The 24,385-nt window shown below is 36.0% G+C and overlaps 1 protein-coding gene across 3 annotated transcripts; it reads left to right on the top strand.

Annotated features, from left to right (window-relative positions):
* Positions 1-8,056: 8,056 nt before the first annotated feature.
* Positions 8,057-23,088, top strand: KLRK1 (killer cell lectin like receptor K1). Of its 3 annotated transcripts, XM_047067169.1 has the most exons (8): positions 8,057-8,137; positions 9,371-9,475; positions 11,690-11,794; positions 12,986-13,078; positions 14,335-14,370; positions 14,750-14,901; positions 15,184-15,287; positions 21,202-23,088. In XM_047067169.1, the coding sequence occupies exons 2-8, from the start codon at positions 9,436-9,438 to the stop codon at positions 21,317-21,319; spliced, it is 648 nt and encodes a 215-aa protein (XP_046923125.1). In that variant the 5' UTR covers positions 8,057-8,137; positions 9,371-9,435; the 3' UTR covers positions 21,320-23,088. The 3 variants fall into 3 exon arrangements, with proteins under 3 accessions (XP_046923125.1, XP_046923126.1, XP_046923127.1); XM_047067170.1 differs by lacking the exon at positions 12,986-13,078; XM_047067171.1 differs by lacking the exons at positions 12,986-13,078; positions 14,335-14,370.
* The last annotated feature ends 1,297 nt before the right edge of the window (positions 23,089-24,385 follow it).

Below are 24,385 nucleotides of genomic sequence, written 5' to 3'. Positions count from 1 at the left end.
TCGCCTTTCCCTGAAATAGATGTAATATTTTCCAACCACAAAAAATTGGATTTAGAAACACGACAGATGGTAACTACAGTTGTGGTGAGCATAGTGTAACGTATAAACTTGTCAGATCACTGTTTTACACCTGAAACTAATGTAACATTGTGTATCAGCTGTACTCAAATAACCAAAACAAACAAAAATCTTATGTTTGTTATTTTTAAACCTTCAAAAGTGTATGAGTGCATAAAATCATCAAAACACTAATCTTTCATCCACATAATCACCATCATCATCACTGGAATCATCATCATCTTCATAATAAAACAAAATTCCTCGCCCTTAGAGTTTATCATATGCAAAATGATTTTCTTAGAGGCCAGGGATCATTGGCTCCAAAGATAATGGCGAACCTAATGATACCTCAACAGCAGGAAAATATCCTGACTTAACCTTTTTTGGGGTAACTGCTATTTTTAAATGCTAATTTTTCATTTTGCTAGGTAGATAATCTTAACTTTTTTTAAGAAATCTTTTTTATACAGTTAAATGCGTACGTAGCAGGGATAATAATAAGCCTCTAATATTCTCTCCTCTTAGATATGTAGCTTTTTCTGCAAAGTTTAGAAACGTTGTAGAAGGCTTTCAACTTAACTTACCAGGTCTTACTTGAAGTACTTTTGCTTCCACACTCAAACCCCATGAGTTATCCGTTTCGCATTGATCTCTGTAAGTCTGGACCTCTAATAATACATTGAGTGTGGATCGCTTCTAATGACATAACTTCTACATTCTCTCCGGATTTGTAGTTTTAGTCCTGACATTGGCTGTTTTGGCTGTTTGGGTTTTGGAAATATTCAGATCTAAGACATCGATGTCCCAAGGAAGATTTTCATAACACGTTCACAATTTTTGTACCTGGAATAGTCATTTTCACCACGTTTCTCACATGAAACCAATACTGATGCATATGGTGTAGTCTAGAGGCACGACACGACCTCCTTGTCTTCCTGATGCTGACTTTTCACAGCTTTTAAATTGTCTTGGTCTTGCTAGCATTTATTTCTGAGATCGATCTATCCGTCTCTCTATCTATCTACCTATCTATCTATTTATCATCTATCTGTCTATCATCTAGTTGGCCCTTGAACCATGTAGGCATTAAAGGTGTTGACCCCCACTGCAGTCAAAAATCTTCATAGAATTTTGATTTCCCCCATTAACTACTCATAGCCTACTGTTGACTGGAAGCCTTACCAATAACATAAATGGTCAATTAACACACATTTTGTATGTTATACATCTTATATGTTCTATTCTTATTATAAATTAAGCTAGAAAAAAGAAAATATTATTAAGAAAATCATAAGGAAGAGAAAATACATTTGCAGTATTGTATTGTCAAATATCCACATATGAGTAGACCCTTGTAGTTCCAACTGTGTTGTTCAAGGATCAACTGTGTATATAATATATAATATATATTATATATATATATATATATATCTTTGTATAGACAGTATTTATTTCTGAAATATTTATGTAAATATATATATTTTTTATATATATATAATATATATATATAATTATATATATTATATATATATAATTTTATGTAAATATATATAAATATATATATAAATATATATGTAAATATATAAAATATATATATTATATATCTTTGTATAGACAGTATTTATTTCTGAAATATTTATGTAAATAAATTTTTTTGTTCATTGTTATATGCTTCTAATGTTTTCTTTGTTCCATTCGCCTACTCAATTTAATGAGGCTAGCTGAATTTGTAACCAATTAATTCAGTTGAATTGCTTTGGAATATTAATGTTCCTGGTGAGAGGATTATATATCTTCATGCTGTTGGGCTCAAGTTGGGCACTTCTGAGAAGAAATACTAAGAGGAAAGTTCATGGCTTTCTGTAGCTCCTTTCTCTCTGACACCAGAACCATCAATGTTCCAGATTGAGGCTACTTAAAAAAAACCGTGTCCAGGGGTATAAGTGATCTGGGTGACACCTATATGGTATAAGTAAGAAACAAAGTTCTCTTGCTGCAGATACCTTTTTTTTGTTGATGTAATAAGACCCAATATTCTGAAATTATTTGTTACTGCATGATAACCTCACCTCTCTTGACTGATATACTGGTTTTGAGTGTTTCATTTGCTTTTTATTTCCTTTTGATTCCTGGCCAAGGCAACTAATCTTCCCTAATTGGCTTTCTCAATAACTTTCCATGTAGTAAATGCTACTTTAGTATAGAATCCCCCAAATATGCATATGTATATATATATATGCCTTTTTAATATATTTTATATATATATTTATTTTAATGTAAAATTATATATAGTATATATATGTGTGTATATATGTATATATATGTATGTGTGTATATATGTATATATGTATATATATGCAATATTATATATAGTATATATGTGTGTATATATGTATATATGTAATATTATATATAGTATATATGTGTATATATGTATATATGTATATATATGTAATATTATATATGTGTGTGTATATATACACATGCATCTTTGTTGCTGCCCACTAAAGAAGAAGTTTTCAGACACCAGACTGAGCGGACATTCAGGGCTGCCTCTGTGAGAGAGCAACAGCAACAGTAGAATGCACATAGCCTTTATTTCATATTTTATTAGCTATATGTATCAAAGAATATCAAAGCATGGAAAAAGAACACAAAGGGTCTTCAGACATTAACCAGACATACACCTGGTGGCTATGTGAAGGCATTCAGGAAGTACCTGTTACTTTCAAGGAGTGTCAGGGAGTTACAGCAGGTTTTGTATCTTCACTGTCCTCTGGGGGTCATGGGGATCTGTATCTCATAATGCTATCGCGTTTGACAGCCTGGAGACCAGAACATTGCTCACGTTTCCGCTATTGTCCCATTCACCCTCCAGGACTTACAATACATTCTCTAGAAATAACTCCACATACCCTTTCACACAAGATCTCCATATGCTTTTCCGAAGCAAAGGCATAGTTATGCCACGAGAACATTGTAATACAGGCACTATTTGACTATAAAATACTTGAATATAAAAATAATAAATGAACAAATATGCTTTTCCACTTAAAAATATTACTCCTGTGGGGGCACCTGCGTGGCTCAGTCGGTAAAGAGTCTGACTCTTGTGGTTTTGGCTCAGGTCATGGTCTCGTGGTTCATGAGTTTGAGCCCCACATTGGGCTCCACATTGTCAGTTGTTTGGGATTCTTGGGAATCCCTGCTTGGGATTCAATCTCTCTCTCTCTCTCTCTCTCTCTCTCTCTCTCTCCCCTGCTTCCATTCTCTCTCTCAAAATAAAAAAATAAACTTAAAAAATTATTACTCCTGTGTTGGATCAAGTTGAACCCAGTTAGCATATATGGCTACTTCATAACTTACTGTCCCTTTAAATCATAGTAAAAAATTTTTGTAAAATAGCTAGTTGTTTACCAGACCTTAAAAACAACATAAAATGAATACAGGAAAATATATTGTGAAATTACTTACAATAGTAAAAGCAAATGCAACGGCATTCACAGAAAATTAAAGTAAATATCAAATTAAATTACAAGGCAAAATTAAAGTAAAAGTTAAAGTACAAATTAAGTCATTTATAGGGCAAGTATAGCAAAAACCAGGACTAGGAGATACAAGATTGGCTTAAAGGTAAGAGGTCAGAGGGTATTTGGATGCTTAGGACTAATGTCAGGGTAAGAATTTACAGACTTTAATGAAATTATCTAATTTTACTTCAAGATGATATAGGCTATGTGGGCTTTTCTTGAAACTTAATGAAATAAAAATCAATAGATTTGGTCCTGTTGGTATGACTCTAAGAGAAAGGCACTCAGGAATGTGACTTGGGGGCATAGAAGATACCAGAGTGTATGCTAAGTGTGCTGAAGAGACTCGTGTACTACGTTATGACCACCTGCAGGAAGAATAGAAATCCCATAAGGCAGGGGCATATGGTGGTTCAGTTGGTTAAGCATCCAACTTCCGCTCAGGTCATGATCTGGCAGTTTGTGCGTTCCAGCCCTGCACCGGGCTCTGTGCTGACAGCTCAGAACCTGGAGCCTGCTTCAGATTCTGGGTCTCCTCCTCTCTCTGTCCCTCCCCTGCTCTCATTCTGTCTCTCTCTCTCACTCTCAAAAATAAACATTTTTTTAATTAAAAAAAAATCTTTCAGTATTGTTAACACACAGTGTTATGTTAGTATCAAGTGTACAATATAGTGAGTGATTCAACAATTCTATATATTACTCAGTGCTCATCATGATGAGCATATTCTTAACCCTCTTCACCTATTTCACCCATCCCTCCAGCCACCTTCCCTCTGGTAACCATCAGCGTGTTCTCTGTATTTCAGATATTTTTACTTCGATATGTCCATTAGCATCCAGACTCAGCTCTCTTTCTCTGTCTTGTTTGATTTACTTTCTTGTTTTGTTGACTTTAGAATTTGTCTTTTGGACCTGTCTCTGATCAGTTCAAAAATATTTACAGGAAAGTCAAGTTCCATCTGGTCCTGACCACATACCTTATACTTTCATTTCTGGGCAACTGCCCAGTAAATACCTCTGACCACATCCAGGTTCAGTGTCACATCTTGAGGTAAGCATCCTGCCGAGAGGACAGTTTCTCACCACAAAGTTGCACTGTGGCTCAACACCTCCTCCGCTTAGGATACACAGGAAGAGCTTAATACACGCTCGGCCATGTATGTCAAGACCAGTGGACTGGGGCTTGGAGGATGGTTATTCTCATTTAACAAAAGTAATTTCCCAGTAGTTTGTTGAAGTGGTGATGGGTGCTCTTAAATGACTTGAACCCAGGCTGTTTGCAAAGCACTGGTACTTTCTTTCGCCAATAGTTTTAAGAGGCCAGATAAATAATGTCCATATGAAGCCTATACGTATATTTTTGTAGTCAGATGAGCATTTCTGTATACATTTTTGTGAGTTTAATTTCATTTATTAGAAAGTATGTTTTCTGAAGATTATGTCACATCCTTTTGAATTTTACATGTCACCACATGATCACTGTTGTTCAGCAAATCCTCAATAAATGTTCCAAGGTGACAGATGAGGAGTATGTGCTTAGCATCCATTTACTTTGGAAAGGAGCGAGCTATTAACAGAGACTCCCCTTTACTTAAGGAACTTAACTGCATAACAGGGCAGCCTTTGTTGTTGTTATTCCAAACATCTCCTTTTACCTTCTTGCTAAGGAGTTTTCTTCCTTTTGTATCCTCAGGCCCTCCCCTTCTCCTTAACTTCATATGAGCTTTATGTTGCCTGATTGCCTTTGGAATTTCATATCTGTGTGGATTTCCCATTCCGACGCCTATTAAATTTGATTTTCTCCTGTTAGTCTGTCTCATGTCAATTTGATTCTAAGTTCAACTAGAAGGACCATAGCAGAGGAAGATCTTCCTCCCTGACAATAAATATATCATCAGAAAAAAATAAATAAATAAATTTAAGGCCTTATCTGTTTAATTTCCTATGGTGGTCTTAAATGTGCTGAAAAATCTCCACAATAACATTGAGAAGAAGGGATGTTAGAGACTGCTTTGTTTTATGATTTTCCAAAAGACTATTACTATCTCAAAGTTAAGAACGATATTGATATAAATCCTCTCATATGTCTGCTAATGATTGTTTTTATCATGAAAAGGTGTTGAATTACAGCAAATGTGCTTTCCACCTTGCTGTAATCATATTCTATTTCTTTAATCTATTGTTTATAGCAAATTACATTTAATGATTTTTCTTTCAAAGGAAAACTATTACACTCCTGAAATAAACTCAATTTGATCAACTATATGAGTATTATACACTGTTGGTTTTGGTTTAGTGCTGTTTTAGGATTTTGCAGCAATTTTCATAAATGAGATTGACTTTTCTTTTTCCTTTCTTAACATATTCTCACCTAATTTAGGCACCAAGATAATTCCACTTGTAGTGAAAGAAATAACAACTATTCCTTTTTTCCACACCATCTAGAAGAGTTTGTGTAAGTTATAATGCCTTTTTCTTGAAAGTTTATTATTTCTCTCCTGTAAAACTATTTGGCATTTGTGTTGACCATATGGGAAGATTTCAAATAACCTACTGATTTCATTATTTTTTCTAGCTTTATCAAATTTTGTGGAATCAGTGCTTGTGTATGTTAATTGTATGTGATACATATTGTACATAGCTTGTTACAATGTCCAATTGTTTTATTAGCTAAAGATTATTGCCTAATCATGATCTCTGATTGAATGGACTTAGATGCACTGATTGAAGTTTGTTTTCATGAGCTCATGTTCAGTGAAGAGTTAATGGGAGTGACTGCTTTTTCAGATATTTCTCTCCAGTGTCTTTTTGTTTATTTAAAGCGTCCCATGTGTATTATACTAATGAAATAATAACTATTATTATAACATTATAAAGAAGCCCCAGTACTTGCTTTTAAAATTTTTTTTTTTTCAACGTTTTTTATTTATTTTTGGGACAGAGCGAGACAGAGCATGAACGGGGGAGGGGCAGAGAGAGAGGGAGACACAGAATCAGAAACAGGCTCCAGGCCCTGGGCCATCAGCCCAGAGCCCGACGCGGGGCTCGAACCCACGGACCGTGAGATCGTGACCTGGCTGAAGTCGGACGCTTAACCGACTGCGCCACCCAGGCGCCCCCCCAGTACTTGCTTTTAAATAAACCCTTCATTTTATAATAGTCTTAAATTTATAGAAAAAATGCAAATATAGTACAGAGAGTTTCCATATACCCCATCTCCAGTTTCCTGTATTAACAGCTGACATTATGACCCATTTGTCACAATGAACGAACTGATATCGACATATTTTAAATAAAGAACATACTTTTTTCAGGTTTCCTTAGTTTTTACCTAATATCTTTTTTTCTGTTTCATTAGCCCAGCCAGGATACCATATTACATTTAGTCATTACGTCTCTTTAAGCTCCTTTTGGCTGTGACAGTTCCTTTTATCATTTCTTTTTTTTTTTTTTTTTTTTAATTTTTGGGACAGAGAGAGACAGAGCATGAACGGGGGAGGGGCAGAGAGAGAGGGAGACACAGAATCGGAAACAGGCTCCAGGCTCTGAGCCATCAGCCCAGAGCCCGACTCGGGGCTCGAACTCACGGACCGCGAGATCGTGACCTGGCTGAAGTCGGACGCTTAACCGACTGCGCCACCCAGGCGCCCTCCTTTTATCATTTCTTAATGTAACAAAAATTATGAGTAGCTAAAAACCAGAATACTAAGACATTAGTTGATTGTTGCTTTTTTGGCATACGATTTGGTGCTATTGTTCTGAATAATAGACAGTAATATAATGAGTGACGTTTAAGGAAAATAGAGAAAGGGACTTATTTAATAGGAACAGAAATGGATCTGAGATACCACGTATATCATAAATGAAATCATATTGGCTACAAATTGATAATGTTTGAGCTAGACATATGATGGTTCATCATAGAATTTTTATTTTGTAAACACTTTATATTTTTATAATTAAAAGGTTATGTATGTACACATATATGTCTATTCACATGTATGCATTTATGTGTGTGCATATACTTATACATATATATATGAAAGATATCTTTCTATAGTTCCAATTTACATGAAATATATCGCATACTTGGTTCCATTCAAATTTATAACAGCATGCACACAGGATGATTAAGAAGTTAATTTAATTTTCTTATTTGTTTTCACACCGTACTTACGGCCATATTTTAGAACAATTTTTCACTTTTAATTCAGAAAGAGATTATGTAATCCCATCATAACTCTCTTAACTCTGGGAAACTTCTTGTCACTGGATTAATCATTTTAAGTCATAAAATCGTGTTCACACCTCACATTTATTTCATCTGTTAGCAGAATTTTCTGTGCTGTGATAAGGCGGAAATACTGTGGTTATTTTGTGTTTTTTCACAAGGTGAGATTAAAATAACATCTATCATATCTCCCTCAGGGATCAAAGGTGACATCTCTAGTTTTCATTCTAAATCGGTAACCCAGGACATGTCTCAATTTTTCAGTTGTCTAGGAGGCTTTTATCCACAAGAATCAAGATCTTCCTTCTTGGATCAGGTGTGTTTCTGTGTGTGTTTTTGTTTCTGACAACTATTAGTCCAGAAATGAGAAATTCTTGAGATTTCAAACTCAAGAAAGTTTCCAAAATGATTTACACAATAAGGGAATTATAACTGCTTTTTAGCTGTTTGAATAGAATTGTGGAGGGTAAAGAATGCTTCTTACTTCTGAGGTATATACTCTTTTTTCCTGTATTCAATGATGAATAGATAGGATAAACTTACTGAAGAGTAAGTTATGGTGTTGCTATAAAGAAACATGGAGTGTTTGATGGAGTGGTATCATCAAACAAAACTCCAAGAATGAATCTACTTTTGGGATTAAAGAATGGAATTTGAACTTGAATTCTCACACCTGAGTTTTCTGGGCTGGTGCCAGGCACTTAACCTTCTGTGATACACAGCTTTATTTGCAAAATGAAAAACATGTTGTTACTTCCAACTACCGTGATCAAATATGAAATGGCTTTTTTTTTAACCTAAGCATGATATATAGTTATTAAATAGCCATTTTTTTCCTGAGAGTTCTTCTGGACATGATAAGATGTTACTATATAAATATGAGATTATTTTTGCTAATGATGGTGATGACAACTTATAGGTGATGATGATGGTGGTGGTGATGATATGGACAGAAGTTGAATTCATGTTGAATTAACAACATAAAATAACTATAGATAGAAAATTATGTGTGTTGGGGCACCTGGGTGGCTCAGTCAGTTAAGCGTCCGACTTCAGCCAGGTCATGATCTCACAGTTCGTGAGTTCAAGCCCCGTGTCAGGCTCTGTGCTGACAGCTTGGAGCCCGGAGCCTGCTTCGGATTCTGTGTCTCCCTCTCTCTCTCTGCACCTCCTCAGCTCATGCTCGCACTCTGTCTCTGTCAAAAATAAATAAACTTTAAAAAAAATTTAAAAAAAAGAAAATTATGTGTGTTGTCATTCGATATCAGTGATAAAAAATATTTCTGATTACATATCTTAATGTAGATGAATTAAAACGCCCGTTATTTTTTTGAAATAATTATTTATTATTTTGTAACCAAGAGAAGTTTAAAAAATTAATTTTACTTGGTTTATTTACCTGGCTTTGTATGAACTCTTATTTTCATTTTTTCCCTTTATATATATGAACGGTAAAAATACTGTCATGTTCTCATTTTCCTAATGAAGATATGTCATCTCACCTTAAGGAAAGAAATCAAGAAAAAATGCCCAATTTTATTTTATTCAGGATTCCTTTGTAAAACGAAGTTTTTTTGATCACCACTGGCGTAAAGAAACAGTCATAATTATACAATGAATCTGGTCCGAGATCGGTGGGCTTGTCACAGCATGGGTATGTACTTACCACTTAAATGTGCAGTTTGGTTTGTGTATAATTTTTTTTAAGTTTATTTATTTATTATGAGAGAGAGTGAGAGAGTATACCAGGGACAGAGAGAGAGAGAAGGAGAGAGAGAATCCCAAGCAGACTCTGTACTGTCAGCGCAGAGCCTGACATGGGCCTCAAACCCACAAACCATGAGATCATGACATGAGCTGAAGTCAAGAGCCAGAGATTTAACCGACTTAATCACCCAGGCACCCTGACTTGTATATAATTTTTTAATAATTTTTTTAATGTTTATTTTTGAAATAAATAGAGCACGAACAATGGAGGTGTAGAGAGAGAAGGAGACACAGAATCTGAAGCAGGCTCCAGGCTCTGGGCTATCAGCACAGAGCTGGACGTGCGGCTCGAACTCATGAACCGCAAGACCACGCCCTGAGCCGGAGTGGGTCGCTTGACTGACTGAGCCACCCAGGTGCCCCTCTGTAATTGTTAAGATACCTAGAATTTGATACAAGCACACAAGGCATAAGAAAGCAAATTACTCCAGGGGTGCCTGGGTGGCTCATTCAGTTAAGCGGCTGACTCTTGGTTTTGGTTCCGGGCATGATTTCACAGTTCTTGAATTCAACCCCACATCAGTCTCTATGTTGACTGTGCAGAGCCTGGTTGGGATTCTGTCTCTGCCTGTCTCTCTCTACCTCTCCCCTCCTCATGTTCTGTCTCTCAAAATAAATAAATGAACACTAAAAAGAAGAAAGCAAATTACTCTGATTCACTTATGTCCATTTCATATTATGTTCATGTTATATTTTAAATAAAGTTTTCAAAAACTTGAAAGATTTTTTCCTCCTTTTTTTTTTTATTAACTACCTAAAGTAAAATCTTTCACAATCTGAGGCAGCCTGAAATAGTGACAGCATAATGATTGAGAGCTGGAAGAATGTTCCACAGACTTTCATCAGTCTCTAGCTTTGAGATCTGAGGGCAATCCACAGCTTCTACGCACTTAAGTTTCCTTTTTCTATCGAGTAGAGATATAAAACACGTTATATTGACCTTAGTAGATTTCTATTTCTAGCATTATATTAAATAAGCAATATGATTTTGGCCACCTGTAACATTCAATTTCTTCATCCACAAAATAATACCTACCCTCTTCACATGTTTGATAATTAAATTACATATGGTATGTAAAAAAAATGCTTCAGTATAATTTTAAGTATAAAAGATAATTAGTATTAACATTCCATTTGTAAAAGGTAATGATTGCTATCTCAGAAAGAGAGCAAAATGATTTTTTACTTGTTTTGTTCAGGGACAAGATTCTTTTATGTTTCTTTACCTTAAAATGTTATGCCTTATTATTTTATTCATTGTATATCCCTCACTTTAAACAAAAACTAGGCATTTAGTGTTTACTACATGATGAACATTATTGATACTAAATGCATATTACTTAATTTCACTTTTTAAAATACCCATAACTAATTGTACTGATGTCCTTTGTTCTTTCCTTTTCTCTTTTTTCTTATCATTTCTTCTTCCTTCCTTCCTTCCTTCCTTCCTTCCTTCCTTCCTTCCTCCCTCTTTCTTTCTTTCTTTCTTTCTTTCTTTCTTTCAAGTTGTTAACTTAGCAAATGTGGCTCCATGAGTTAAACAGATATCTAACTCTTTAGGTCCCTGTCTTTCTTATTATACACTTTAGGTCCCTGTCTTTCTTATTATTATTAGGTCCCTGTCTGTCTTTATTTTATTTTAATTTTTTTAATTTATGTATTTATTTTGAGAGAGAGAGAGAGTGCACGTGTAAGTGAGTGGGGAAGGGTGGGAAGAAAGCGAGAGACAATCCCAAGCTGGCTCTGTGCCCCTAACGAAATGTGAGATCATTATCTGAGCCAAAACCAAGAGTCGGGCACTTAACTGACTCCCAGGCACTCCTACACTGTCATTGTTATAATGTTTCATTTCATTGCACATTAAGAATTGACTTATTTTAATAGAATGGAAGATCTTGCTGGAGAGATTTTGCCATAGAATAAATCTAATTTTAATCATCTTAAAAGTACAAAAATCATAATCATGAAGTAGTATAAAACAAAAGTAACTTGATGTTATTGAAAAGGGACATGAATAGAATGGCAAGTGAAGTTGTGAAAATGTGTGACCCAAGTGGCAGAAAGGCTATGACTCCTATTGGCCTGAATTGTTTTCGTCTAGCCATGGACGCAGTCCGTAATTCCAACTCTGAGCTGGTATATCATGGTATTTCCACACGACCAAAGAGAAGGCGTGTATTAAACACAAGCAAATATAGAGAAAACCGTAAGTTCCACATCACATCTATTTGTCTGCTCTCGGTATGTTGAGGGGAATTGTGGAATCCGTATGATTAGATCAGTGGCAAACATTCAGTTTATTTTACCTTCAGGAGGAAAGGAGAAATGAAATTCACTCTACTGTACTATTGGAATATATAATACAGTTAAGCAGAAACTGTTCAGTTTGGGATTTTTTTCATGCTCTGCAAATGATGAGATTATCATTAACATAATAATGACAATTGAGACTGTAGTTTCTTGAGTTTCTTTTCAAGTTTTCATCTAAATTCCAGTTAATTAACATAGAGTGTAATATTAGTTTCCGGTTTGGAATTTAGGGATTCATCACTTCCATGTAATATTCAGTGCTCATCACAAGTGTGTTCCTTAATCCCCATTACCTATTTAGCACGTCCTCACCCATCTCCCCTCTGGTAACTATCAGTTTATTCTCTGTAGTTAAGAGTCTGATTCTTGGTGTGTTTCTTTTTTCCCCTCTATGTTCATTTATTTTGTTTCTTAAATTCCACATATGAGTGAAATCATATGGGGGACTTCTCCCAGAGAGGAACTCAAAAAGATGTGCAATTATGTAAAAATGTATTCATCTTGTGATATCTAATAGCAAAACTAAGAAACAATTTAAATACACATTGGGAAAAAAATTAAAGACTGTCAGGAGATTTTTGTCCATATACCAATGAAAGACAATGCAAGAAGCTATGTATAAAAATTTGACAACTGTACAAGACATGACGTGGAATAATCTCCAAGATATTTCCTTAAGTGAAAAAAACTCACGGGATATTTTGCGCAGTTTCTTAAAGGTGTGTTTTTAAAAAGGGATTGAAGGGAACTGTCTGTATTTGTTATTGTATCTACATGAAAAAGTTTAAAAATTATAACCATGATTTATACTAAGGACGAAACTGGGGGACTTTTGTGGAGAAGCAGGAGGGAATATGTATGCATTTCTATAGTCTCTCTTTTTTTAATCATTTGCAAAGTACCTATGTTACTTATTCTGGGAAAAATAATTAGAGTAAAAGTACTGATACCACCCCTCCTATTAAAAAAAATCTAATGTTTATATTAAACATGAGCATACCAAAAATGTTTAATCCTTATTTTCTCATCTTTCTCACTCTTTTTTTGTTTGTTTGTTTGCTTGTTTGTTTTCTTTTGTTTCTTACAGCATCTCCATTTTTCCTAGTCCATTCCATTGCTATAGCTCTGGGGATCCACTTCATTATTATGGTAATGATATGCGGTGCCATAATCATACATTGTAAGTGACAGTAGAGAAGTAGATAGAGCATTCTTTTTTTCTAATATGAAAATTTATTGTCAAATTGGTTTCCATACAACACCCAGTGCTTATCCCAACAGGTGTCCTCCTCAATGCCCATCACCCACTTTCCCCTCCCTCCCACCCCAACATCAACCCTCAATTTATTCTCAGTTTTTAAGAGTCTCTTATGCTTTGGCTCTCTCTCTCTCTCTCTCTCTCTCTCTTTTCTTTCCCCTCCCCCATGGTCTTCTGTTAAGTTTCTCAGGATCCACATTAAAAGTGAAACCATATGGTATCTGTCTTTCTCTGTATGGCTTATTTCACTTAGCGTAACACTCTCCAGTTCCATCCACGTTGCTACAAAAGGCCAGATTTCATTCTTTCTCATTGCCAAGTAGTATTCCATTGTATATATAAACCACAACTTCTTTATCCATTCATCAGTTGATGGACACTTAGGCTCTTTCCATAATTTGGCTATTGTTGAAAGTGCTGCTATAAACATTGGGGTACAAGTGCCCCTACGCATCAGTACTCCTGTCTCCCTTGGGTAAACTCCTAGCAGTGCTATTGCTGGGTCATAGGGTAGATCTATTTTTAATTTTTTGAGGAACCTCCACACTGTTTTCCAGAGCGGCTGCACCAGTTTGCATTCCCACCAACATTGCAAGAGGGTTCCCATTTCTCCACGTCCTCACCAGCATCTATAGTCTCCTGATTTGTTCATTTTAGCCACTCTGACCAGCGTGAGGTGGTATCTCAGTGTGGTTTTGATTTGTATTTCCCTAATGAGGACTGAGGTTGAGCATCTTTTCATGTGCCCATTGGCCTACATAGAGAGTTCTTGACCTAATGGTTGCAATGCATTACTTTGATTAGCATTCAGATGCACAGCAACAAAAACTAATAATACTGGACATGTCCTTATATTTTTGCTATCTGTCTAGAAATTTGTCAACTACTTTTGCTAGAACCGTAAGTTACTAACAACACAAACCCTTTTACTAATTATCGTTTTTTGTTATTGAAATATGTCTTACATACAAGGTTTTAGATGTACAAGGTAGTGATTCGACACTTGTATACATTACTCAATGCCCACTGCGGAGAGCATAATCACCATCTGTCACTATACAAGGTCATTACAATATTATTGACTATCCTCCCTGTGCTGTACTTGTCATCTTTATAACATACTTATTTTACAACTGGAAGTTCGTACCTCTTAATCCTCTCAATGATTATTTTAATAGCATTATTCCACCAAGAAGCTCCACTTCCTTTACAAGGTAAGTGAAAGTCTTCTAATATTTTGAAGCACAAATTACATGTATCTCTGTATAATTGGGTATAGGCATGTATCCCACAGTGTTAACAAGAGCGTGTATAAGAAAATGATGAATTCTTGTCCGTAATCCGTAGCGTTCCAACATTTTTATTTTATTTGTTCATCTTTTAACAATGAAGGAGTGCTCCTAAAAAGCAGAAAATACTTAGTCTTTGGCATCTGTGTATATATACAAATGTGTGGGGCCATGTCATTGGAGATGATCAGATTGGTTCATCTGAAATGTTAGAGTTGGAATAAAAGGTATTTAATTTGTCTAGACAGAATCTGCTATAATGCGCAGACCTGTACAGAATTAATAATATATTTTCCCTTTCTAGAAAGTTATTGTGGCCCATGTCCTAAAAACTGGATATGTTATAGAAATACCTGCTACCAATTTTTTAATGAAAGCAAAAGCTGGTACCAAAGCCAAGCGTCTTGTGTGTCTCAAAATTCCAGTCTCTTGAAGATATACAGCAGAGAACACCAGGTTGAGTATTTATTTTAATTTCCCTTCCTCTATTTACTCCTAATCACTGGACTATTACCTGAAACATAAGTGGGGCGCTAACCCAGATATGTCTACCCTAAGTCTTTCTGCATTAAAAATAAGAAAGCATTTTGTAGGTATGAGGTATGGTGTTGTTTAAGTCAGAATTAGGCTAGAGGACAGAATCCATTTCCCTGAGTGTGAGGAAGAAAATGATTACATGATTATGGCCTTGAATTAACTAAAAGTCTTAGCACTGGTTCTATTTGTGGTTTCAACCAGGATTTCCTAAAATTGGTGAAGTCTTATCATTGGATGGGACTAATACAAACGCCACCAAATGGATCATGGCAATGGGAAGATGGCAGCATTCTCTTACCCGACCAGTAAGTTTATACCAATCGGTGTCTCTTCGGGGGTTTGTCCCTAAACTAGCCCTGTGGTCTCTCAACGATCACGTTACCTCACACAATCCCAGGATGCTCCCATATTCTAATAGATTCAGCAGAAAGCTCTGAGGGCCTAAATTTAGGATATTGTGGAGCCGAGCAGCCAATACCACAACAATGAGTAACATTAATTGCAATGTGCCAAGTGCAGTGCAAGGTAAGTCTAATACTACACCCTGTTTACAGATAAGGAGACTAAAGCAGAGAGGTTAAGTATCACATATATTCATTCTTTCAAGTTTTACCTGAATTGTTGAGATACAATTACATTCAAGAAACTGCATATATTTGAAATGTGCAATTTGATAAATTCTGAGAAATGTATACATCCACAAAACCGTTAATAACATCAAGATAATCAACATTTATCACCTGCCAAACTTTCCTTTGCACCCTTGTAATCTTTCCTTCCTACTCCTTTCTTTTTTATTTATTTATTTATTTTTTTAAATTTTTTTTTCAACGTTTATTTTATTTTTGGGACAGAGAGAGACAGAGCATGAACGGGGGAGGGGCACAGAGAGAGGGAGACACAGAATCGGAAACAGGCTCCAGGCTCCGAGCCATCAGCCCAGAGCCTGACGCGGGGCTCGAACTCACGGACCGCGAGATCGTGACCTGGCTGAAGTCGGACGCTTAACCGACTGCGCCACCCAGGCGCCCCTCCTTTCTTTTTTTTAATGTGTATTTATTGTAAGAGAGAGAGAGCACACACGTAAACAGAGCAGAGACAGAGAAAGAAGGAGGGAGAGAATCCGAAGCAGGCTATGTGCTGTCAGTGGAGAGCTCGGACTGGCTCTCCATCTCACGAACCATGAGATCATGACCTGAGCCCAAATCAAGAGTTGGACGCTTGGGGCGCCTGGGTGGCGCAGTCGGTTGAGCGTCCGACTTCAGCCAGGTCACGATCTCGCGGTCCGGGAGTTCGAGCCCCGTGTCGGGCTCTGGGCTGACGGCTCAGAGCCTGGAGCCTGTTTCCGATTCTGTGTCTCCCTCTCTCTCTGCCCCTCCCCCGTTCATGCTCTGTCTCTCTCTGTCCCAAAAATAAATAAACGTTGAAAAAAAAAAATTTAAAAAAAAAAAAAAAAAAAAAGAGTTGGACGCTTAACTGACTGAGCCACCCAGACGCGCCTCCTTTCTCCCCCTTTCTACCTACCTCTTTCCGTCCCCAGGCAACTAGTCTGCTTTCTGTCACTATAGATTAGTCTGCAATTTATAGAACTTAGTATCAATGGAGGCACTGCTGTTATGTCTGGCTTTTTCACTCGGCATAATTATTTTGAGATCCAGCCACCTCAAAGCATGTTTTAAGAACTAATTTCTTTTTATTCTTGAGAGGTATCTTATTTATGGGTGTAGTTCAATTTGTCTATCCTTTCGCCTGCTGATGGATATTTGGGTAACTTCCAGTTGTTGACCATGAACAATAAAGCTACTTGCTATGAATATTTGTGTACAAGTCTCTGTATGACCATAGGCTTTCTTTTCTCTTACATAAATATCTAGGAGTGGAATGGTTGGATAATAGGTATGTCTTTGACCTTTTAAGAAACTGCCAAACTACTACCCAAAATGACTGTGCCATTTTACCCTCCCACTAGCAGGGTGTGAGAGTTCCAGTTGCTCTGCATTATGGGCGACACTTGTTACGGTCCGTTATTTAAACTTGTTTTATCCCCTTGATTAATTGACCCCTTTGCTACAACGTAGTGACCTCCTTTGTCTTGTGTGACTGATTTTGACTTAAAGTCTATTTTGTCTGCCATAACTATAGCCACACCTGCTCAGTTTTGGTTATCATTTGCATGGAATATGACTCTCCATCTGTTCACTTTTGGCCTATGTGTGTCCTCAAAGCTAAAGTACGTCTCTTGCAGGCAGCATATTATTGTATCTTGCTTTTAATCCATTTAGTCAGCCCATAATACATCATTTTCCCTCCTTCTGACTGCTTTAATGATTTTTCTTTATAACAGGATTTGAGGAATTTGTCCGTAATATGCCTTGGATTAGTTTTTTCATATTTCTTGTGCTCGTGTTTTGTTGAGGCTCTCGGATCTGTGAGTTTATAATTTTCAAGCACAATTAGAAAATTTAACTACCATTATTTCTTCAACTGTTTCCCCTTCTTCATTTCTCTTTTCTCTTCCCCAGACGCAGGACAATTACAGATCCATTAAGCAAGTTAGAATTGTGATGAACTGGTGTTCTTTTCACTTGTTTTTTTGTGTTTCATTGTGGATATTCTCTATTGTCCCGAATTCAATTTTTTTAATCTTTTTTCCTGCAATATCTAATTTTCACTACCCTTTCAAGTGTATAGTTCATCTCAGACACTGACCTTTTCGTTTCGGAAGTTTGATCTGGCTGCTATTTCATGAATCTTCCATGTATTTCTTTAACTTTTTTGAATATATGGAATTCAGTCATCAAAACTGTCATGATATCTGGGGCGCCCGCGAGGCTCAGTCGGTTGATCGTCCGACGTCAGCTCAGGTCATGATCTCACTGTTTGTAGTTCAAGCCTCGCGTTGGGCTCTCTGCTGTCAGCTCAGAGCCTGGAACTTGCTTCAGATTCTGTGCCTCCCTCTTTCTCTGCCCCTCCCCTGCTCGTGCTCCGTCTCTCTCCATCTTTCAAAAATGAATAAACATTAAACAAACCAAAAACCAAAAAACCAAAAGCCTATCACAATATCCTTGTCTGTTCATTCTAACATCTGTGTTTGTTCTGGGTCAATTTTAATCGATGGATTTTTCTCCTCCTTATGGTCACATTATTTTGTGTCTTCGCTTACAGTTACTTTTCTATTTAATTTCATACACTGTGAATTTCACCCTTGTTTAGTGCTACATATTTTTTGTCTCTAAAATTATTCATGAGCTCTTTTTTTTTTTTCCCAGGACACAAATAAGCTACTTGGAAACAGCTTGGTCTGGTTTGGCCTTGCTTTTAAGCATTACTAGAATGCTCAGTCTACAATGAATTATGCCCCACTACCAAGCAAAGACACTTTTAAGTAATCTACCCAAAGCCTTTTGAAATTTGAAGTTTTGCAATATGGCTGGTGAAGACAGGCATGATTTTAGACCCTGTGCAAGCACTAGGAAAGTTTTCTTACACACATGCATTAATCAATACTCTTAAATACGCAAGTGAGATCTTCTGCATATCCTCAGATCTCTTTATTTGTTCACCTCTCTCATCTCAAGTTCTATGTCCTGTGAACTCCAGCCGTCTGGCTCTTTGTGGACTCTCCAGTATCCTATGTATTCCGTTTCTATAGCCTGCTCTTTTAACCACTTGATTATACAGCTCAACTGGGCATAGCGGGACCACGTGACAACATCCTAGCGCTCACAGAGTTTATGAATACAGGCTTACTCTTTTGGATGAATGCTAGGGTAGCTCTCTTAAAAGGTCACATCTATCACTTAGGATACCTGGCTTAGTAATTTCACCATGTTAGCACAAATCTCAGAAATAAAACCGAAGTGGTTTGTCAGGTCTGCTGCCCTTAAGTCTCGTGATATCACAGAGGAAACAGAAGTTCTTTGGACTCTAAAAGTTTTTAATTCGTTACTTCAAGTATACTTTACTTATTTGAACCTCTAATTCTGGAGTAAGTAACAAAAACATCACAACAACATCCTTGCTAATGTCAGGTTAATTCGGTTCTTTCTGGCAGACAGTTTTAAGCACTTTATATGTATCTTCTCATTGAAGACTCTTAAAAAGCATCCAACAGAGGTCATTTTTAACCTAATTTTGTGGGTAAGGAACAGAATCTTAGAATGTATAATAATTCACTTAAGCTTTAAAACGAGTAATTGTGGTAGAGAGTCAAATAAATCCCTTTCTTACGCTACAGCCAGAATTATCATTAAATGACTTTAAAGAATCTCTTCTCACTGATTTTGAAGTTTACTTTGCTTCTTTAACGCTTAGTTGGCAGTGATCAATGAATGACCTCTTACTGTCATCTTTTTCTTTCAAATGTCCCCTTATATTCATTGTCAGGGACTATTCATTATATATTTAGAATTTGGATGTCCCAGTTTATCTTAGAATTGATCTGGGGTGATCTCATTTCTGTATGGCTGGATTTTATTTTTGGCAAAAAAAAAGTTTATTCTCTGGAAATACTAATAAGTGCACTTGCACAGAGTGCACTTGCACTCTGCAAGTGCAAATGTTTGTTTTGGAAGCCAAAGCAAAACAGCTAGCATATTAAGTTTCGTTTTGTGCATGTGATAAGTATTTGTTGAGCATTACTCAATTTCCAGAAACCATACAGAGATAACTACAGGGATGAATAGCACAGAACTCTATCAAGACTTTCACACTTCAGTCAGAGATATGGTTTTAAACAAGTAAAATCCAGAGTTATGCTGTGGTGGACAAGTGATGTGAATGGTATGGGAAAACAGACACAGAAGCTGAAAGGAATAGAAAAACAAAGTCCGATTTAAAAGTGAAAGTCTAATGTGCAAAGATTGAGACCAACTAAGAGCAGTTACTAAAAATTTCTTAATTGTTTTTTCTCTTATAGTAGGTAGTGGTTTCTATATAGGCTGAGTTTCTTCTCTTGTCCTTTTTTTATTTTTTTCAAAAATTTTTAATGTTTGTTTTTGAAAGAGAGAGACAGAATGTGAGCCTGGGGAGGGGTAGAGAGACAGGGAGTCATAGAATCTGAAGCAGGCTCCAGGCTCTGAGCTGTCAGCACAGAGCCCGATGCGGGCCTCGAACCTATGAACCTTGAGATCATGACCTGAGCCAAAGTCAGTCACTTAACTGGCTGAGACGCCCAGGCTCCCCATCTCCTCTTGTCCTTTTAAATACATACTATCAGACCACAGTCTTTCTTTTTTTTTATTGTTCTGATTCACATCAATTCATCATCACTCTTTGCTCAACCTTCTATTTCTCACCTGTTCCTAGCAGAAAACAATCACCAGATTCTAAGGCAAAATAGACACACAGATAGAACTATCTCCAGATGGAATGCCTACACACACACACATGCACATATATATGTTTAAGTTTATGTTATAAAAACATATATATATTTATATACACCTAAACATATACACATATATGTATATATAATACATATGTATGTTATATATGATATAATATTATATATGTATGTATATATACACACATAAAATATAAAGAATTTTACAATTTATTTTTATTTCCTTACCAGGTAAAGTTGCACATATCTAAAGAAGATTGTTTATTTTTGCATAAAACATGACATCTGCTGACCTCATTGAATTCTAACTGCATTTCTCATTTACTTGTTTAAAAAAACATTTAAAAATTTTCATTTCAGGGCTCCTGGGTGGCTCATTCAGTTAAGTGCTAGACTCTTGATCGCAGCTCAAGTCACGATCTCATGTTTTTGCGCGATCCAGTCCTGCATTAGGCTTCGTGCTGACAGCATGGAGCCTGCTTGGGATTCTCTGTCTTCCCCGCTCTCTGCCCCTCCCCACTGTCTCTCTTTCAAAATAAAAACAAAACTTTTTAAAATAAATATAAACACAAAACTTTTTCAAAAACCTTTCATTTCGCTCAGGTACATATACCAAGAGAGCCTAGACTTCCTAAAATGACAAATTTCCAATGTAGACAAAATAGGGACCTATACTAGAATGAAACTTCTACTTTTATAACCGAGTTGGCTATATTCTGCACATCTTTTAACTAAGAGATACCAAGCATGGTCCTAAAACATCCTGAAATGATATTACTTTAATACTTATTTTTAAATAAACTGTATTGCATTTTTTATATTTATGTATTCATAAAGTAAGTGATGAATATAATTTGTCTTTCTCTCTAATCTAGACTAACCATGGTTGACATGCAGAATGGAACCTGTGCAGTTTATGGGTCAAATTTTAAAGCTTATACAGAAAACTGTTTAACTCCAAACACATACATCTGCATGCAGAGGATTGTGTAAAAGCTGATGATGTATAAAATATAAAAGATTCAAACACACAGAAGCCTTTTGCCAAATGTGCTGTGGAAAAAAGTTCCAGCAGAAAATTCCACCAATAATTATTGTATTATTTTTCCATCTATGACCTGACACAAAAATAACCTTGCAGGGGAATAAAGGCCAATAAGTTAAAAAACTTATCTTCTATAAGAATGTTTTGTTTAATTTTTGCAAAATTTTGGGTAACGAACAGATTCATTTTTACATTTAATAAACTGTTGATGAACCCAGGGTTGAACTAAATTTCAAACTATGAGTTTATTAAATGTACACAAAAATTTACACTAAGAAGGCTTTTAGAAATTTTGAAAATCAAGTAAATCTAAACTGGGTGAAGTGTATATGAGGGTTCGTGAAATTTACTATATTGAAACATTTTCAAAATAAGGGTTGAAAGGTCAACAGATACACCCTCAAAATTTCAAAATGCCACTACCATTTTAATACAGCACATTTTGGTAGAAATTGAATTACTCCCCCTAGTACTGCGCTGACTGCTGCAAAATACAGAAAATGAAGAATTGAGTTTGAAGCGGACTTTCTCGGCTTCAAGGCAAAAATGGCGTTTGAGTGTGACACCCGTGGAGCGACCAAGATGTTTCTCGGCAAACCAGTAGGATGACAGAACTCTTGGCAAATGGAATAATAACGTGCAAGTGAGCAGCATTTGGAAGAGTCTGTGACTCTAAAGGAAGCCACTTTGTATTGATAGGTCTGGTTCTGCGTTTTATTTGTTCATTCATTCGTCTGTTTTAGATTCCACATATGAGTGAAATCCAATAGTATTTGTCTTTCTCAGCCTGACTTATTTCACTTACCAGAATATTCTCCAGGTCCTTCCATGTTGTCAACAAATGGCACAATCTCATCCTTTTTTAGGGCTGTGTGATATTCCATCGTATATGTCCATATATATCTACCATGTCTTCCTTATCCGTCTATTGGTGGACATTTAGGCTGCTTCCATACCCAAAGCGAACGTAACATCGTGTGTCTACTATACACAAACCGAAAAAAGTTACCAAAAAAAAATCCATTTTGATAAGAGCAGAATGATGAAGAAGACAAGGAGCTTAAGAAGGGGAGGAGAGAGAAGCAGAGGCTAAATCCAGAGGTGTGGACCTTTGTGCACCCATTATAATTTTGGTTTTCATTCCAAGTGCACTTGCCATTTTTGTGTTTTGTGACAGGCATGAAGCCATGGATTGAACAGCGTTTTCGCGGAAAATTACGATAAAACGTCATGAAAAAAATCATTTTAAATTTTTTTTAATTTAATTAAATTTTTTAATTTAGTTTTTAAATGCTTGTGTAAAGTAATACGCACCAATCATAATTAACAAAGCTTAGCATTTAGTCAAGTTTGTTTTAAGATTTTATTATTAAATATTTAAATCACAGAGAGTGAAATGTTCTCACCACAACAATAAAATGGTAATTATGTGACCTGCTGGATTTGTTAACTAACCTTATTGTGCTAATCATTTGTATTGTAGATTTGCTTTATGTATCAATTGTATTTTTCAGATCCATAATATTTTATATAGTTATAAAGAGGCAGAAATGTGAAATCAAGCTTATTCAATGTAGTATTAAACTATCTCTGTCTTTAATAGCAATTTTATCCTTGCCAATGTTAAGCTAGCCTATGAAATGTATTTAGAAATGCTTTTTCTATTTTCCAAAACGGCTTGTATAAAATTGAAAAATATAACCATGAAATTTTCAAAGAAATCTTCCTGAAGTCCTCTGCTTCTCTTTATGGAAAGAGTTTTAAAAAATAATATTTTCGGGGCGCCTGGGTGGCTCAGGTGGTTAAGCAGCCGACTACCGATTTCGGCTCAGGTCCTGATCTCACGGTTCATTTCATGAGCTGGAGCCCCGCATCCCTGCTGTGAGGGTAGAACCTGCTTTGGATCCTCTATCTCCCTCTCTCTGCCCCTCCTCCTCCTCTCTCTCTCTTTCTCTCAAATAAATAAACATTAAAAATTTAAAAAAGAATAATATTTTTCATGGTTTTAAAAATATTCAAGCTTGGAATAAGCTGCCTTACCCTAAACATTTCTCTTAACAAAACGTCAACACTTTCAAATTTGTTTGCACTAAAATTATCAGTTTTCTTTTAACTTTCTAAACTATTTCATTTCTATATCTCTATATGTGTCCCCTTATAATGCCTAAAAATATTTATCTGTGCCTTCTAACGTTTTTTCTTTTACAAATTTTGCCAAGTGTTTGTTTGTTTTGTCAGCCTTTCAAAAGAACCAACCTGTTGCTTTGTGAATTCTCCCTACTGTTTACTTATCATAACCATCATAATCTAACTCATTCTTGTATTTATTACCTCCTTCCTTTTACTTGATTTGAATTGTAAGGACAAGTGATTTACTTTATTGTACTTAATCTGCTCCTATCATTTTAAATCTTTTTTTTTAACGTTTATTTATTTTTGAGACAGAGAGAGAGCATGAACAGGGGAGGGGCAGAGAGAGAGGGAGACACAGAATCTGAAACGGGGTCCAGGCTCTGAGCTGTCAGCACAGAGCCCGACACGGGGCTCGAACTCAGGGACCGTGAGATCATAACCTTAGCCGAAGTCGGATGCTTAACCGACTGAGCCACCCAGGCGCCCCTGCTCCTATCATTTTAAATTGGTCTCTTGATTTACTGACTTCCCAGACCTTTTGGTACACAATAATTTCACTATCATTTATTTCTAAATAGCTGATATTTTTAGCTAAAATATCCTAGCAATGAATAGTTATCTTTAATTTCTGTATATATGGAGATTTTAAAATGTATGCCTTTTATATGGATTTCTAAATTATATTCAGTTGTGAAACTGATCATCTTTATTTTTTATACTTTTTTTCACACTTCCTCTCTGTTTTATTCATGCCATGATTTGTCAAAGAAAATAGTCATTTGTTTTTCTTAAAGCCTTACATTCTATATTACCGTGATTGCTTCCTCAGAGTATTGTTTAACTGTTCCCCTACTCCCTAAATTTCCTGTTAACTGATAGTC

Source organism: Lynx rufus, unplaced genomic scaffold (genome assembly GCF_022079265.1).
Source record: "Lynx rufus isolate CCGP_SWC_20201006 ecotype Redwood Valley unplaced genomic scaffold, mLynRuf1.p SCAF_7, whole genome shotgun sequence".
In the NCBI taxonomy this organism is placed as follows: Eukaryota; Metazoa; Chordata; class Mammalia; order Carnivora; family Felidae; genus Lynx; species Lynx rufus.
This window is presented reverse-complemented; position numbering and strand designations above follow the sequence as displayed.